Source organism: Colius striatus, chromosome 10 (genome assembly GCF_028858725.1).
Source record: "Colius striatus isolate bColStr4 chromosome 10, bColStr4.1.hap1, whole genome shotgun sequence".
NCBI lineage: Eukaryota > Metazoa > Chordata > Aves > Coliiformes > Coliidae > Colius > Colius striatus.
The window spans coordinates 33,379,516-33,397,064 of NC_084768.1; the positions used below are offsets into that span (position 1 = coordinate 33,379,516).

Consider the following 17,549-nt stretch of genomic DNA (forward strand, 5'->3'; position numbering starts at 1 on the left):
TCTGCAACAAATCAGAAATTACAACAAGAAAGCATAGAAAAGGAGAAACCTTGGCTCTACAAGGCATTAAAAGCCAGGCTGATTCCTAGAGGGTTAGTTCTACAGCAGTAAATCTTTGTGCTCCTGTTGTTTCTCAGGACTGCATGCTTGAGCGTGTTTATGCAACAGAGTGTTTGCTGCAGCCGTACTCGGATCTGTGTGAGGTGGGCGTTGGAAACGTTCTGTACGTTGGCAATTCCTTCTGCAGTATTTTGAGGATGATCATTTCATCAGCCAGTGGCCATTTGGAAGAGCAGAGGAGTGCTACAAGTGGTACTGAGTGGTGAGAAGCCTCCGCTAACTTTTCTGCTGAAAGATGTGGCATGGCTGTGACTTGTGCGGGAGCCAGGCTGGTGCTGCAAGGCTCAGTAAGGTGGAAGATCTGTACCAACCCAAAAAGTCCTGCGGTGCTGTTGGTTTATGACCCACCAAAAGTGCATCTGAGAGCTATTAGGCAGGGCAGACTCTGGCCTAGGGTCCATCTTTTCTTTCTTTTGTGTGCTGAAAAGCTATGAGAAGCCGATAAGCAATTGCATGTGTGGTTCTCAGATGCTTCCAAGATTGTTTATCGTGACACCGAAATAGCTGAGGAGTGCTCAGTAAACTGCTCTTTACCAACTCCTCACCGTGCTTCTGGCAGACCACAGCTCTCAGCTGCATGTGGGCAGGACCTTCAGGAAAGGCTCCAAGTGTGCCAGCTCGTTCTGGGCTGTGGATGGGAGATGGTGTGGGTCAGAGCTGAGTGCATATACCCCTCATTCAGTTAACACTGTGACATAATGATTCAGCTGCCAACAACTTCCCCTAACCTGTGTGTATAGGTGTAGGTGTCTTTACTACTGGTGAATGATGAGCCAAGTACATTATTTTCGCCATTGTTTTAGGAGGACTGTGTCTTCAGTGCTGAGAGCCTTCCCAGTAAATGCTTCCTGAGGAGTTTGGTTAAAAATGTTTGAGTTTGTTGAGGTTGATCAAGTGATGTAACACTGTACTGTGGTATTTGAGAAGAAGAAACGTGCCTTGAAAGGAAGTTTGAGGTCTTTCCATCCACACCAAACACAAATACCTTCTGAAGTTTAGACTGATCAAGAACAATTTTGAAATCTGATTCTTCATGAAGCCTTCCAACTCTGCCCTCCTTCTGTCTGCAGCAATTATCCTGTTGCAGTATCTCTGCTTCCTAAGCAGGTACCTGTTACAAAACCAGTCCTTCAGCCTTCTTGAAAGCTCCTCTTGCTGTTACAGCTTCCAGGGGAACAGTCCCTTAAAGACAATGTTAAGGACCTCTTCCTATTTCTGCCAGGGCTGTGCACATTAAAAATAAAATCCTGGAGATTTTTGCAGTGTTGGAGGAAGCAGGAGGGAGTGCAGGTTGAGGCCAGCAGCAGCGTCTAAAGGGAGCATCTATGGACACTTGCAGCAGAACTGTCCTCACCGGCGCAGCACTGAGATGGGACAGGTAGGGAAGAGAAAGCAGGAATTTCATGTGTGACTGAATTTCCTGAAGTACAGGGAGATTATGCAGAGACTTGGAAGAACAGGTTAAGAGCAGATACAGCCTACAGCCTGTGTGAGATGAGCAAAATAAACATGGTTATTACAGGCATGAGGGCAGAGGATTCTAGTTCCATTGTGTCTCTTTGGAAGTTTTCTTACCTTTGCAGGAATTGACAGTGTTCACATTTAAATCCAGCCCCCTGAGACTTTTTTCAAACTCTTTGAGTGTACTGCAACTCTCTTATTCCCTGCAGAGCAGTACAGGACAAATGGTAATTGTCTACCTAGAGTTTTACTGCTGTCTGGCTTTAAATAGATGTTCTCAGGATTGTCTGACCCAAAGTAAGCCAGGGTTGGTGGGGTTTTTTTTCCTCCTTTTTGTTTTGCAACCTCTTGCAGTGAATTCCACGTGTAAAGGAAGAAAGATTACTTGAAAACATACACAGTGGCAAACCACATCCTTTTTATGTCTTTTAAGGCTATTGCATTCATGAGACATCCACACAGAGATAATGGAAGGGGAAAAAAAACACTGGCAATGGAAATAGATTCTAGTTTAAGCTTCCAGGGGATTATTATAAACGGGGAGAAAAAATATTCTAAGGATTATGAGAAGTACCTTGTCAGTGTCCTTTTAAGTAGAACAACTACTAATGCATTAGTTACAGAATTGTGTGAAATGTAGCTTTTTACTAGGTGCTTTAGCTACAGTATATACATCTTATTATAGTGTCTTAAATGCTACATTATACACCCTCCCTTTTCCATCTCCCCTCCCTCCAACGGGGGGAAAAAAAAAGCTTTATTACAGACTGACCTTCTTCCATGAACGATCAAGAAAATCCTGTGCACAGAGGAGTGTCTGATGTTACAAACACACGTCCCTGCCTTTGTAGGCACCTGGAGAAATTGTCTCTCGCCTCATGAAATGTTGGGGCGTGAAGACCTCGTCTGTGACTTGTGTCGGAGTGATCACTGGGGAGGGAGCAGTGTCTGCATGGCAAAGCAGGCAGGAGCTCTCAACAATAGGCAAAGCAGCGGTTTGGATGAAGAAGAAGAGGGAACAGCATATGCCAGCTACGCTTCTGATCTGGAATAAGGAATGGGCCAGGAATCCCACTGTGCTTCAATCACGCACGGTTTCGCAGGCAGCTCTCACTCCAGCTCTGATAAAGCCGCAGTTTAGTCAACCTTCGTTTACCACTTACTCCACTTCAGCAGCAGCTTCATTGTGAGATCTGTCAGTAGTGCACTTCCGTGAGCCAGGCGAGCATGGGACGGCCTCGTGCTTGTGCTGCAGGCAGCTGGAATTAAACCCATGGCAGGTTGCCACTGCAAATTTCAAGAGTCAGGAGGAGGGATGTGCTCTGGGCTGGGCTGTGCACTGGGCTTTTACGAGATACCAACTATTTGGGACTATTAAAGTTGCAGAGATGGTAATGTGGCACAGAGCAGTGTAGGCACCAAAGGTTTGTAAAAAAAAAAACCAACCTGAAATAGTGAGAAGAGGCTTGAGAAGCTGAAATGTGACACAATTTCTCTTTATTGCTTTCCAATAATCACTTGTTACTCTTACTTCTTCCTTGCCATTCTCTTTCTAGGTAATAGGAGATAATATTCCATGTTTTCTTCATAAATTCCCTTGTGTAATTTAGATTCAAACCTCCAGCATCACAAATAGTGCTCCTCAATATCCACGTGTAATAGTTACCATCTCTTTGTCATGGGTTCTGGTTCCAAATGAAAAGACAGTAGAGACCGTTTGAGGAAGAATAGTCACTTGAGGAAGGGTGTCTTTGTTAATGTGGGAGTGCCGGAGGATCTGTTTCCACCTAGGAATTAAGTTTAGTTTCGACTTATAAGAGATGACAGTTTCTAAATGTTCATCATTCCTTCTGCGATTGTGGTTTTCAAGTCAGCAGTCATAGCAGAAGTGTAACTTTTGGTTTGGGTTACTCCAGTTGTTGTAAACCACTGTTGCTATGAAAATTATGCACTTAATTTTAAATGTGGATGCTAAATCTAATCAATATTAAATAAACATGTTGTCTTAATTAACAGCTCTTTGAAACATCACAGATCTCATTCCTCCTCTTTTGTGTACACTCCCAGCAGAGTTTTCGAATTTCCTTAATAGCACTTGACACAACCCAACCCAGCTACTCGTGGAGGCAGCCAGCCGCCCTCGATGTCTTACAGCTTTCCCCGCTGAAAAATACGCTTTGTTTTAAAGCTGAATCTTGCAGATTTCTGATGCACTTTGGATTGTGTCTGCAACTATGAAAATCCTTATCGTGTTGTCAGTGGCTGAGTTGTTTGGGGTGGTTTTTTCTTGCTTTGGGTTCTTTTATAAAAAGTGTGAATCTGACAAGTTGCAGTTTCCATCTAACTTGCAGTTAGTGAATATTTTAACTAGTTTCTTACTCTAATTTTTTCTCGTGTGTGTTTTCTTAAACTCATTTTTCACAATCTGTTTTTAAAAAAAAAAAAAACCACTGGAATTTAAGAGTTTAATATTTATTTCCAGGGTACTCAGATCATCTTCAACGTTCAAATAGAACACAGAGCAAGTTTTGCTCTGTAGGCGTTCGACCTACAGAGCTATACTCAGGTTTTTCACGGCAGAAGAGAAAAAAAGATGTACGGTATAGGGTAGGGAGGGTTTTTTTCAGCTGTCAAGAGGGGAATAAAAGCGTGGCCAGCAGTGATTGTGTGCGTTTAATGAACAGCTTGGTCTTTATGCCAGAGGTGCGCAGAAATGGGCACCTGCAGGCAAGCAGGCACTTCATCAAACGCTTCCCTTCTCAAAAGGCTCCTGTCTTGCAAACATCAGCCAGAAGGGCAGATGGGTAGGTAGCCTGCAGATAGGTGGGTGGTAGATTGATAGGTAGAGATTCATCACAGCAAAATAATAGAAATAATGATGGTGATAAGTGGTATTGTCCCTTTGAATGAACAGATTGTAACCTCGCCACGTCTAATTTTCTCCATAGCTGCCTTCCTTTTTAAAGTGTATTTCCTTGCCTTCTAAAGATACTAAATATCTCATCCTTCTCATGGGGATAATTGGGGAGTTTACAGTTTCCAGCAATTGTGTGTGTTGGACCGTTTTTCTGCGCCAGGCTTTTCAGTATTTTGTCGTGTATGAATGAGTCATTAACCCTCAGCACCATGGGAAAGTTCAAGTCAAGTACTACACCGGCTGGAAGTGACAGGCTACGCTCAACCCAGATATTAATGCCAGCGGTGAAACTTGCTTGGAAAGCAAAAAAGATGAAAACCAAGTTTCACCCTATGGGGGAATAAAACTCACATGTGAAACTTTCATCCTACAAGTCCCCTCCCGGTCACCTCCACACAAAACCGTCGTGGATGCGTGCCCCTGTCCTTCACTTGCATGGTATGAGGCTCCAGGAGCCTGGCTTTGGTGTGTCCTGGCTTCCTGAAGTCAGCTGGAATATTGTGTTCATACACTGCCACATTAGACTGTAAACTCTTGTGCTTACAAAGAGCCCCAAGTACCTCTGGCATTGTATAAACAGTAAATAGCTTAATTTCTCTGACCTCAGAAACATGTTTCACAGTTGTCCTGGTGGGCTCTGTGTCTGGGGCAGCCTTTGTTCTCCCTTTATCACAGAGTTCACAGTAAAGCACTGTCTTGCAAAATTTGGTAACATGTCTTGAAATAATTGCACATCTTTTCTTTGCAGGTTCTGATTGCCAGTATCATGTGCAGCTACAGCAGAGAGGACTGGATTCAACTTTCAAAAATGGCTGAGGTAAGGCTTTCCTAACTGTGTTTCTGCATCTTTTTGTTTCATTCCTCTTGAAAGCGGTAGCCGCAGTAAGGAAATTCTTGAAACAGATTCAAAGTGAAAAGCGAGAATTTAAACCATGTCCATTACAATTTGTTTATTCTGCCTTTTCATTAAAGTGATGGAAATGTAAATTTGAAGGAAATCTGTTCCATAAAAATGGTCCCTTGGATTTTTAAGCAGTACTTGGAAAGCCTTTAGTCTTTGAATCTATATACTTTTTATTTGCATTTTAAGCAAACTGTATATTGTGACGGATGCTCTGATAAAATTTAATTCTACCTTTGAGAGCCTAACTTGATCTTACCTTGCCTACAGGCACACTAGTTTGACAGCACCAGAAGAGATTTTGAATATAAAACTCTTGAATATTTAAAGTATAAAAGGTTCATTTAATGCCATTCTGGTTTTAATACAGACTTTCGAAAATGATAGCAGAGAAAGCCAGCATATATAATAGTAGTCAGCAAGCTTCCTGTAATATAAATCCAGTCTTACACAAATGAAAACACACTGTGCACCTGAAATTTCAATTCAATTTGAGGGAAAAAAAACCTATTTAAAAACATGTACCTGTGTCTATAGGGAATAGTACAAGAAATCCTTGATTAAGACTGCAATAATTTCATTCAGAAATGTATCTATATCTGAGTGCAATATCAAGCTGTTATTTTTAAATAAAACTGGGGTTTTTTCTGCATAAAGTACCTGGAGAAAACAAAAAGCAGAGTTCCACATCAATAAAGAAAGGTTTTAACAAATTTAAGCAAAGGAAAAAAGAATTAGCTTGTCGTCATCACTAGCATTAGCTCAGATTAAAATGTTTTGTAACAGTTTGGAGTTGTTTCAGGTATGTTTTTGTGTATGTATGGACGCTGGTGGGGCTGTTTTGAATTTGTGCTTTCATATGGCTGAACACGTATGTTTGGGCATCGTTGTTTCTTTAGACACAGCGTCCCAAGCCCTCCTATGGTGATGTGGGAAGACGCTGCTGTATATTCAGTGGACATTTCTTAAACTTACGAGGAAAAAAAAAACCACCTTAGGGACTTAGGGAAGTGAAATTAGACATTATCAGTAATTAGCTTAGTGATGTTCAACACTAGTCCATTTTATACCTGTATTTACCTAATTGACCACGAAATCTTTCGTGGAATCTGTGCTTGACCGGAGCAGTGCCACTTTTAAACTGACTAAGACAAATGGCTTCATTGTGCCATGCGCTCCTCTTTTTGGGTCCAGCGGTACAGATACTTCAAGACAGACATTTCCAATCTGTGTTTGTTACCCCTTTAGAAAACAAGTGGTTGAAAAGCAGTCAATCATGTGATAGGACTTTTGCTTCACCAAGTGGTTGTTATCTCTGCTCTGTGGAGAGCAGCACACTTGTTTGGGGAGCTCTGGAATCCACAGCCGAGGAGCAGTGATATTTAATGGCACGCATAGGATCCTTCCTAGAAGGTAATAGATGTGGCTTTCCAAAGAGCAGGAGCCCCAGAAGGTCCCCGCAGTGCCTCTCGGCAGGAGGGCGACCTATTCATCTGAAAGGTCAGGTTGTCACACGCTGGACGGCGAGGCCGAGCCCACGGAGCAGCGCAGCTCCTGCAGCACTCCTGCGGGTGATGGATGGCTCCTGCCCTGCTCGCTCGCTCGGGGAGCTGCTGAACCGTGGCCACGCAGCAGGCAACGGGACTCCAGTTCAATAAGCAAAATACAATGCAGATGCAAACCGGAATATTAGTTATGTGGAGGGGTCCTGGTCTGAGAGAGCGAGCAGAGCGTGCTGCTGCACTGCCCGCCGACACCTCGGCTCCTTAGCCTCGGCAGTTGGAGGGTGCTGAGCTTTTTAATACGCTCTCGTTTGACTTGACAAACAAAAACGTTTAATGATGGATGCTGTGGCACAGTACAGATGCCTGCAGAAAATTCAGAGATTAAATTCATTAAAGAAGAAAGGAGAAATTTACTCCTGAGTCACAGATCTTCGGAGCACACAAGCACCTGCGCAACACTGGCTGCTGAACCTCACTCTCAGCGCTGCCCCAAGGCCCTGTAATTACATTTCATTTTTAAACATTTTCCAGAAACAACTCCTTATTGTGCTTGCCCCTTTATTTTTTTCTTCTTTAATTTCCTTTGTAGTTCCACATCACTTTCTTAATTTTTTCTGTATAATGATCAGCACGTTTCTTTTCCGGGCTGATGCAACCTCAGCTTTCTCTTTTTAAACATAAAAATCACACGTCTGAAGAAGTCTTCTCAACTTGAAGAGTAAGTGCTACAGAAAGGGTCCATGGCTTCAAATTAGCTTATCTCTTTTTTCCTCTTTTGCATATTTTGTAGGCTGCTGGTGCAGATGCGCTGGAGTTAAATTTATCCTGCCCTCATGGAATGGGGGAGAGAGGCATGGGCCTGGCCTGTGGGCAGGTAGGACTGTAACCACAACCTCTTTCATGTCTCTTCAGCCATCCTGAGCTGCCGTGTTGATAGTTACAGCTTGGGGGGAAAACGTGAGCTGCAGATCACTAGCTGGAGATTTTTGGGTTGAATATGTTTAAATATTTAGTGCTGAAAGAAAAAAAAGGAAAAAAAAAGGCAGACAGAAGCTGAGAATCTACAAAATGCCTCGTTTTGCTGAGAACAAAAACGCGTTATGTATTTGACAAGGAACAAGACGAGAAATGGAAACGAATGATTTCCCCAAAGCGCCTGGACAGACGTTGTTGGTTTCCATGTCAGTGTGCCGTAGGTATCTTTTAGATCCCAGCCTGGTGACTGCTGCTTGTGCTAACACTGATTTTGAAGGACATGAGATATAGACACGTTTTATTTCACAGCTTTTAGCATATGAACCTAACTATTTCAGAATCAAGGAATAGGGCACACATTCTGGTAGTGCCACCTACAGTTAATGTTCTCTTACAAGAAGAGCCTGTGTTCTATAACCCATAGGTTTGATGGTTTATACAGTTTAGGTAGGAATTATCTGTGCCAGATGTATCTACCACGTAGAAATCTGATGCAGAGTTTATCAATACATCCCATAATTTTGGTTAGGAGAGCATGTAATGTTCTACCCATGAGGAGAAACGAAACATCCACAAAAGCCATTTCCCATATTATTTTGAAGTTCTCATATTTTTGCATGTTCTGGTCACGGTTTCAAATTGGTTCTGTCTCTGTTACGTGCCTAAAGCTGATCAACTTAGAAGTCTCTGAAAAATCTTGGCTCACAGTCTGCCAGGAGAGAATTTGTAAAGTTTCAGAAGTCTGAAGCCAGATTGATTCTTCATCCTCCTGGGTTTTGGGGAGAGGAAGAAAAGAAGAGTGGGAATCCTGATTACCTGCCCTAAAATTGATGTAGTGTTTGGTTGATCCTCTTGGAGAGGGCTAGTGGACATCTTAATTCATCCCCACTTCCTCAGGTGAACACTTAAGAACTGAGATGTGCTTGGATAACTAAACCATTAACTTTCTGAAGAAAGTTTTGGGTAGGGAGGCAAGAGGAGCTGTACTCGTTCCATTGCAGCTGTGGATACGCTTGAGGTGTAGCTTTACCGCAGCAGTACAGTCAGGCACAGTGCACAGAACAGTTTATTAGTTTTTGTGAGCGAAACGATGTCAGCCTGCTCCCAGCTGTAGGGAGTTGTTTTGCATGAAATTAATCTGGATGTTTTTCGTGGCCAGTGGCCAGTTTACCAAAATTATGATAAAAAATGGGAGAGAATTATAAACCCCCTGAGGACCACGCAAGCACTAGGATGATAACACTAGGGTGTTGGTTGTTGCTATTTTCCTCAAACTACTTTCAACCACAAAGAGCTGTAGTAGCCTTTTCTGCAAGTTTATGAAGCAATGTCCACCCTTCACTCTGCAGAGCTTGGACTGTGCCCACCTGAGGTGACAGCACGCTACAGAAGGGTGTGGTTTGGTCAGGGAGAGCCCTGAAGGTTTCACACAGAAGCTGAAACAGGCTCCTTTCAAGCATGCCTGGTTTTTTTTTTAGGCATATGTTATTTCCAGCTTTCACTGGTTGGGATAATATATGCATGTGAAGTTGCTTAGATGTGTAGTCAGTAGGGAGCTGTCTGGCTACATGAGTTTTTACATATCTTTCAGCTATTGTAAAATCAGAGAACCAAATGCAAAATCTGAGCACTCAGGGCTATCGTGTGGATTTGTGGCTCTCCTCGGAGGTGATCAGATCCATAAAGCAAGCAGAAGATTACATTATATATACATATATGTTTGTATAATAATAACATTCCTCTCTCCCCCGTACAATATGGATATTCTTCTGAATGTTTAATGTGTAGCACCGCTTCTTTAGACAAATAAATGAACGAGACAAGCCATCTTTAGAGGGACAGATCCTCTAATTCTTCCTCAGAGCTGGCAAAAATTAAATTATAGTGACTTTAAACATAGTTTATAGAGGAAAAGGGTGAGGATAAACTGGATAAAATAATGATACACACTGTGAGATTTATCAGTAGCCCTTTCAGGGGGCTTGCATGTGTGCTGGCTCCCAGAGACCCCATCATAAGAGAGCAAAGTGCCGGGAAGTATTTTGACTCCCCTCCTAATTTTATGTTTTCCCCAGAGCTGAAGTCAAATATGTGCTACATAGGTGGTGTGGGGACGAGGAAACCTCAGATGTGCTCTGGAAAAAAACCCAACACTTGATGTCTAGGAGACAGGGCACAAGACTTTGAGAGACAGAGCAGCTTGCTTGGTTGTATAGTGAAGGAGGTTTTCTTAAATCTTTTTGATAAGATAATCCACGTCTTGATAGGGAATTTTTTTAGCATCAGGTCCCTTTTCATGCCAAGTACATTAAAGCCTCAGGAAACTACAGAAATTGCCGAGATGGAAAATAATGGCAGAAAACCATGGATGTGAGTTTTTACTATTTATAATGTCCAAAATGTTCTGCCTTCTTTGTTGTTGGGTTTGGTTATTTTCTTAAAAAAAAGGGAAAGGAAAGGTTAATTACACTGTCTACTTTTTCTCCTCATTTCCATTCCTATGGTGTGCCTAAGGGGAAGTGCAGAGAACTGGGAACATCAGGCTTGTTTTTTCTCTATCCTGTTCTGTTATCTAGCCTCCAACACTTCCACTGCTTTATACCCACTGTAAATGTTTTAAATTCCAGATGTATCCAAATTATGTCTGTAAAGAATTGGTACCATGCATGGCTGTTTGTTTTATGCTGCATTACAGTTCTCAGGTTTGATTTGATTTTAATTCCAAGTCATTAGTGCAGACACTGTGGCGCCCAAGCAGCAGAGCTAGCCAGAGGGTAATATTAAGAGACATCTGTATTGCTGCCAATAAGTTACTTAAAGCTGGTTCTGTATAAAATGTCAATTATATTTACTAATGCTGATTAATGATAACAAAGTTAAGGTTTGTACTCTTTCATAACAGTCTGTGACTGTATAAAAGTTGGATGTCATTAAAAATCCTGTTAGAGTCTCCATCCCTAGGTTTAGAGGCACCATCTCTTTGAATCAGATAACAGCCGTGGACAAACATTTAATAGTAAACACAAAGATAACGTGGTGAACAGCAGGTTATTAAAAAAAGGACAGGATTGCTTTCCCACTGTAGTTCTTTATAGTGTTTATAGCATAAGATCGTGAGAATAAGAAATCAATCGAACACCTGCAATGGTGACACTCACATTTCAACATCTAACTCGAGGTGTTGTATTCGTGGTGCACTTCTTGTCTCTCGGCTGGAAACCATGCAAAGGTGTTCTACATTTTCTTGTTTTACTTCTACAAAGTAGCATGGCATGTTCATACCCATTGCTGTGATGTGAAATCAACAAATCTGAGCTTTTTGGCTGCTTCTTTTTTTCATCAAGAAGATGGTGCAGGAGAGAAGCGGCATGTTGTCTAGTAGGGCTGTATACGCTGCCTCTGGGGTCTGCAGGGCTTGGGCAGGCAGAGCCATGGCCAGACTGAGCTGGGGCTGATGCTGGTCTCCTCCTCAGCATGGGAGCATGGACATTTCTGCAATGCCATGCATTTGCCCTGCTCAGGCTCTATCCAGAGGCACTGCAGCCTGTGTGCCGGGGACAGGAAAGGAGCAGGTGATAAAAGGAAGCACAAGGACTCACCTGTTCACTTGGGATGAGGTGATCACTGTGACAGAGAGATCTCAAATCGCAAGCTGCACATCAGATAAAATTTCCAAACCACAGAGGAGGCTTCTAGACTTCTTTTACCAAGAAATCTCGTGCTCAGAGATCTCAGCCCAAGTGCTGAGATGGAGATTCTTTATGCTATAAGCAAATATTTTAAAAGTTAATAACATCCTGCCTTATAAATATTTCTCATTAATTAGTCATACCTTCTAACCTCCAAAATACAAATACAATCTTTGCCTCTCTCGGCGTTTAAGCTGTAGGTTTGGGGGGTTTGTTTGCTTATTTTTGAGTTTATATTGAAGAAGGCATGTCTATGTCTCTTGTGAGCGCTGGATCCTGGTGCTTTAGCAATTCAGATCATATGCAAAAGGAACTTGCTTTGTGGTTATTTTCTTTACCTTTATTTTTGTTTTACTTAAGCTGTACTTCCCACAGCCTCTGCTGCTGACTGTGCTCATGTTTATTGCCCACAACTAGGAGACAAGTTTTATAAAAGCCCGTATTGCCTCAATCAGAATAAGGCAAATCTGTCAAAAACAGAAAGCAAAAACCAAACCCCAAACCCAAAAGCCCTGTTACTCTGTGAAGATGAGAACTGTCTGCATGGCACAATTAGATTTGCTCTGCTGTACCTTGGAAATAGGAAAGATGAGGCTGCTTTTTAATTGAAGTGCACAGCATAGCATGCTAATTCGCTGTTGCTCTGCCAGCAAGGAGCTTGAAGAATTTGATTATATCTGTGTTCGTGTGGCATTCTACTATCAGCCTACAATAATATGCTGGTTAAGTATAATTCATTGAGTCCTGCAGGCAGTATTAGTTCTCTCTCTTCTCTTTTGTATCAGTTACTGCAACAAATTAATGCAAAATACAGCAGAGTGGTGTTGCCCAGTGCTACAGCAGCAGTGGGGAGCATAGCCACCCAAGGTCCAGTATAATCCAGTACAATCAAAGTCAGGGTTGTGTTGGTGTTCCTGGTGGAGCTTCAAGGTTTACAGGTCTTGTTCTCTTGCATTGACCGCTTTCATCACTTTTGTCTGGAATCTTCAGGTAAGCCTGAGCTGATCTCACTGCTTGTCTCTGTCGGTGCCCTCTGTTGCTTTGGGGCATGTTTCAACCAAATGACATGTTCCCCAGAGTTGAAATGGTTTTGCAGATACTGAGTTTGTCCAAGATTCAAAAAGCTAGGCAGCTGGGTAGGAGAGAGAAATTGTCAGCCACCCAAGCTGATGGATATGAACAGGAGCCTTAATAGTCCAGCTGAGGGTGAAGCTCAGGCAGACACAGGAAATTCAATGGCAGGGCTCAGCCTCCTCAGAAATGAGGCTCCCACCTTGCTCAGGTGCTGACGATGTCTGTGTGTGTACCAAGACGATCTGCTCTGGGCGGTGTTTGTCTGGAGGGGCGTTTGGGGTGTGCAGGGAGAAGCGGTGCTGCTGGTTACTTCCTTCAGCTCCTGCAAATGCTGATCTAAGCCCAGGTTTTCAGAGCCCAGGAGATATGCTTTGTGGGTTATGTTCCTGTCTCCCACACTGACCATGGCCACACACCATCCTTTATGATAGTTCGGTTTTGTGGTTTAACCTCTTTGGATGACTTTCTCGCCTTTTCTGGTCTCATATGTGTCTCCTTTCTCTTTCCACTTCTTCAAATCCATCCTCATAAAGTAAACCCTTTGCTGAGTTGCTCTCCAAGTAACACTTAAATGTGCTGTTTCATTGGAAATCTGAGCAGAAAAGTCTTGCTGATTACGTGGTCACTGCTGGGCTGGTGACACCACTCACCTTCCTCTAGTACCTGAGGGTTCCTTTCCTTTTCTGTTGCCCTCACAGGATTCAGGTATGATTAAATGGCATTATTTAAATTGATTTCCTCCATATCTCTAGTTCCTTTGTGTGCCCATACATTCTGGCTTTTGTAACACATAAAAGGAGACTATACTTAATAAGTAGGTACAACAGTTAATTGGTATTTTGTCTAAAGAATTCTCTTGCTCATACACTGGACAAGAAATGAATTAAGATGCAAAGTTTCGTAGTTTTATCATCGGAACACTATTGTGTAATTTCACGTTGCGGTTAGTTAGTGCTTTGAAGGATTTCTAATTGAATTAGGAGGTAAAATGGAAAACAGAAAGGGATTATAATAGGACAGTGATGTTAACGGCACTGCCGACTCGCTGAAACTTTTTAATGCCGTGTTATGGCTGCTTATAAGGCTTTAAATGCTGTTTACGTGCGGTGGCTTTTTATTTACACACAGAAAGCGTTCTCTACAGAGCAGATTTTCTTAGGAAATGTAAAAGGGATTCTGTGTCCATGAAATTCATGCAGATGTGAAAGCAGGGTGGGAAAAGCCTTGTTTTCAATCTCACCGTGGTGGAAGCATTTCAGTTTGAATTCGCATTACAGATGACAGATGTCACAAAGAAGGTCACTTTGGCCAAAGTGTCAGTGACCTGCCACTGTTTAAAAAGGGAAACAAAAGATTTGGGCTGTTTTAATGACCCTTCAGTAGCCTAATTATGATGGAGGGTATAGTGAGTGCTTCCCAGAAGGAGAGAAAAACAGTCTTTTTTTTTTAAAAGGAAACAATGCCAACCTGTACTTATTCTTCAACTCTGTTTTAAGGCAGAGAAAAGGGAAAGGTAGGAAACTCAGGCAAACGTATTTCTGTGGTCTGCGTGGCTAAATGCTTTGGTTAAATGTCCAGATCCTATGGAGTGCTTTGCCTTTGGATCTGTGGTTGCAGCATAAGGTACTGCAGTTGTTCTTACCGATGATGTCTGGTAAACAGGATTTATTGGGAAGGAAACGATCAGCAACAAGTATCTTTGTGCAGGTAAAATAAAACATTTTAAGAGTGTTCATCTTGGTGCACAATAAAAGTTAACTATGCAGTGCACATTAATAGCTTTTTCTTTCTGTGGCTTCAATTTTATGCCACCATTTCATCCCATTAATTAACAGCGTGTTAAGGACTCTCTTCACTGCCTACATGAGAATTTTCAGGGCTAGGCTCATGAGTTTTAAGCTTTCCCTCACCTCCTAGCAAAATTAGTCAATGTGCTGGGAGCTTGCCCTTTACAGTAGACCAAATCTGAATCCAGGCCCATGTGATGGTCATTTTAAAACTGAGAGAGAAATTCTTCCCAGAGCATTCCTTGGTCTGGTGGTTTCAAAGATACATAGTTTCCACAGCTATTTGTTAATGTGGGAGAGTATCTCATGGTTTCAAATCTTCTGAAGAATTGAGTGCAGTTTTCTGCCAGACAAACCTTTTCACATCCTTAGGCAAATGACTTAGTGAAATCTGGGCACCAAAAAATGTCAGTTTGAGGAGGTGTACCTCAGTGTGTCTGACTCCTCTCTCCGTTTATTAAACAGTTGCACTAGTACTTCCCTGCCTCAGAGAGGTGTTCTGGATGCAGTATAAAGACTGTGCAGTAACAGGATGATGCAAAAATGAGGATCCTGCAAGAGCAACTGAAAATAGGTCATAGTGAAAACTTCAAGTTTCAAAAAACCTACAGCCAGGCATTTGTATGGTAATCTCTTCATGGTTTTGTTTCTTTCCACGAAATGCAAGAAGAGATGACCTACTCTGTGCACAGCATTTTCACACTCCTTTTTAAACATGCAGGATGTATCTGCCTTGGGGGTGATAGGACGTGGGACTCATCTCATTACCAATGCCAAATGCAATCAGTAGACACCTTGCTGCTTTAATTTCTGAGGACTTATAGTTATGGTTGTAGTTAAGCTTATCATGTGATCATTTAGAAAAAAAAAAAAGGTGAATAGTTGTTTTTCTTCTAGAATATCTACCCATTGGCAATGAGTAGTTAGGATTAAAAGCTCCATCTAGCCCAAGGCTGTAATGAATATTCAGGAAGAATGATTCTGTACTGCTGCTTGGGGAAGTAAAAAGACAACCCCTGTAACATTCAAATCTCCTGTGCCTTTGGAATAAACAAGCAATATTTGATTAAGAACAGGAAGACAGAAGACACACTGATGTACATCTCATACCAAAAGAGACTTTTTATGGCATTAAATTACCAATAGATTCCTGTAGGTACGGCGTATGAATCAATATTCTGTTTTAGCTGATGATCATTTTACCAAGCTTTCATTTGGATGGTGGGTGGGTTGTTTGGGCTTTTTTTGTAAACAAAAACAAAAGCAAACATAAAAATATAGCAGATAAAGGAAGGATGTTACCAACGGGTGTTACAGTCCATTGAAGCCTTTGTTTGTTCTTCAGTTTTGAGACACGCGCTACATATTCTGTAACAGTCACACCAGGTCATCGTTACTGAGACAACCAGCACACCTAGCTAGTTATGATAGAAGGAGGTAGTTTATAGCAACGTGGTAGACTGAACCAAAAGCATTGACATCCTGTAGTACATTAAGCACAGTAATATTTTAGTTAGTTGTTGGTGTTGTTTTTACTCATAGCAGTGCCCAGCTGCGTGTACAGCCAAGAACATTTCACATATCAAGCATTTAGAAAGTCTTTCTGAGCCATGCAGGCGTCACCAACCACTCTATCAACAGTAAAAGCTTCAGGCTCTTTCATCAAGTCAGACTGGGGTAAAAAAAGAAAAAAGATGTTTATGTTGTATGAGCAGTGACAGGTATTTTTTGTAACGTGATTTACGGGCCTCAAGATTCGTTCTTTTACAAGTTACATGCTCATCCTTGAATCTTTTATAAATCCAATCTCTGGTCAGATTCAGTAAATGCAGTTTTCAAATTGGGGTCAATCTTACAGAAATGCAAGTGAATGAGAGGCCCTGAATCAGCAAAGTGAATTCAAATAGAGTTGGAAATTATTAATTTTATAAGTGGATGAATAACTTCCTTCTTAACAATCTGAAGAAGAAAATGTGATGCTACAGATAGAAAGAGAGAAAGAGGCTTGGGGGATGTTATTCCTCTTTCAGAATACCTTAGTTGTCTGCGGAGCATAAAAGCTCTGGTATTCTCATGCAGCAACCTCATGGCAGGAGAAGCAGAACCAAAGATGGAGGTTTTTACTTACTTTTTGGGGAAAAAATATAACAAGATTTATTAAGACAGTCAAACTAGTTAAATTGTTTTAGGTAGAGTAGAAATTGGGTTTGTATGAATGAAAGAGGTCTCACAATAAGTTATTCAGTGTGGATTAGAATAATTGTACTGGGCTGTGCTGGTGTAAGGATTTTTATGGCAGTACTATGAGCCCGATGAAGTCAGCATGAAGAGTTGTGTGGTGCCAACGTCCTTAATGTTGTTGCAAGGGTTTCTAAGGAGAAGAATTAACATAAAGGATATACAATTCATGCCTTCTAGAGGGTCTTTCATTTCTGCATTGGGCCTCAAGGAAATTCAAAACAGAAATGAAAGTCAAAGATGCAACTACTTTCACAGTGCTGGTGCAGCGCTCATGCATATTTCATGGGAGCTGCATGGGCGGGGAGATCACCATTTTTATTGGAATGGCACAGCTAAGTCTCAGGGTTTTACTATTCATGTCAAACACCCTGTGCTTTCTAGGAACACAGCCTGGGGAGGGAGGAGGTTCTGTTTGTGTTTAACCATCGATGTAAAAGGGAAAAACAAGGAGGGGATGCATCCGCTGTGTTCGCTGGACTCGGCAGCCTTGGTGTGCGCTGGGTTGTTTTAAACTAACCTTCCTGTAGGCTCATCCCTTTTTTAGTGGCAGCACAGTAACGTGGCGTTCTGGCTTTTTACAAGTATCCAAGTGACGTTTATGCTTATGTGACAGACTTAATTATCTGAGAGAGTGATAAATATTTAGCAAATGCAAATAATTGCTGCGGTGCCAATTAAACTACCCACAGGTTATAATTGTACTGAAGCTTGGAGTAGCACCGGTCCGTTTCTAACCAGATCACGCACCGTGTTGCACACGCGTCAGTGCTGCAAATTTTAAGGTGTTTCTTGCAGAGAATTGTCAGTTTCCAATGGGAAAATAGCACCAACCCACACCCTAAGAGTTACATTGACCAACCATCCCGTGTGCCAGCCGCA

At 41.9% G+C, this 17,549-nt stretch overlaps 1 protein-coding gene across 1 annotated transcript in view; it reads left to right on the plus strand.

The window, feature by feature from the left end:
* DPYD (dihydropyrimidine dehydrogenase) overlaps positions 1–17,549 on the plus strand; it is a 320,182-nt gene that overhangs the window by 215,253 nt on the left and 87,380 nt on the right. Inside the window, exons 15-16 of the mRNA XM_062003807.1 lie at positions 5,247–5,315; positions 7,695–7,778. Coding sequence (XP_061859791.1) covers positions 5,247–5,315; positions 7,695–7,778 — 153 coding nt within the window. The remainder of the gene's footprint in view (positions 1–5,246; positions 5,316–7,694; positions 7,779–17,549) is intronic.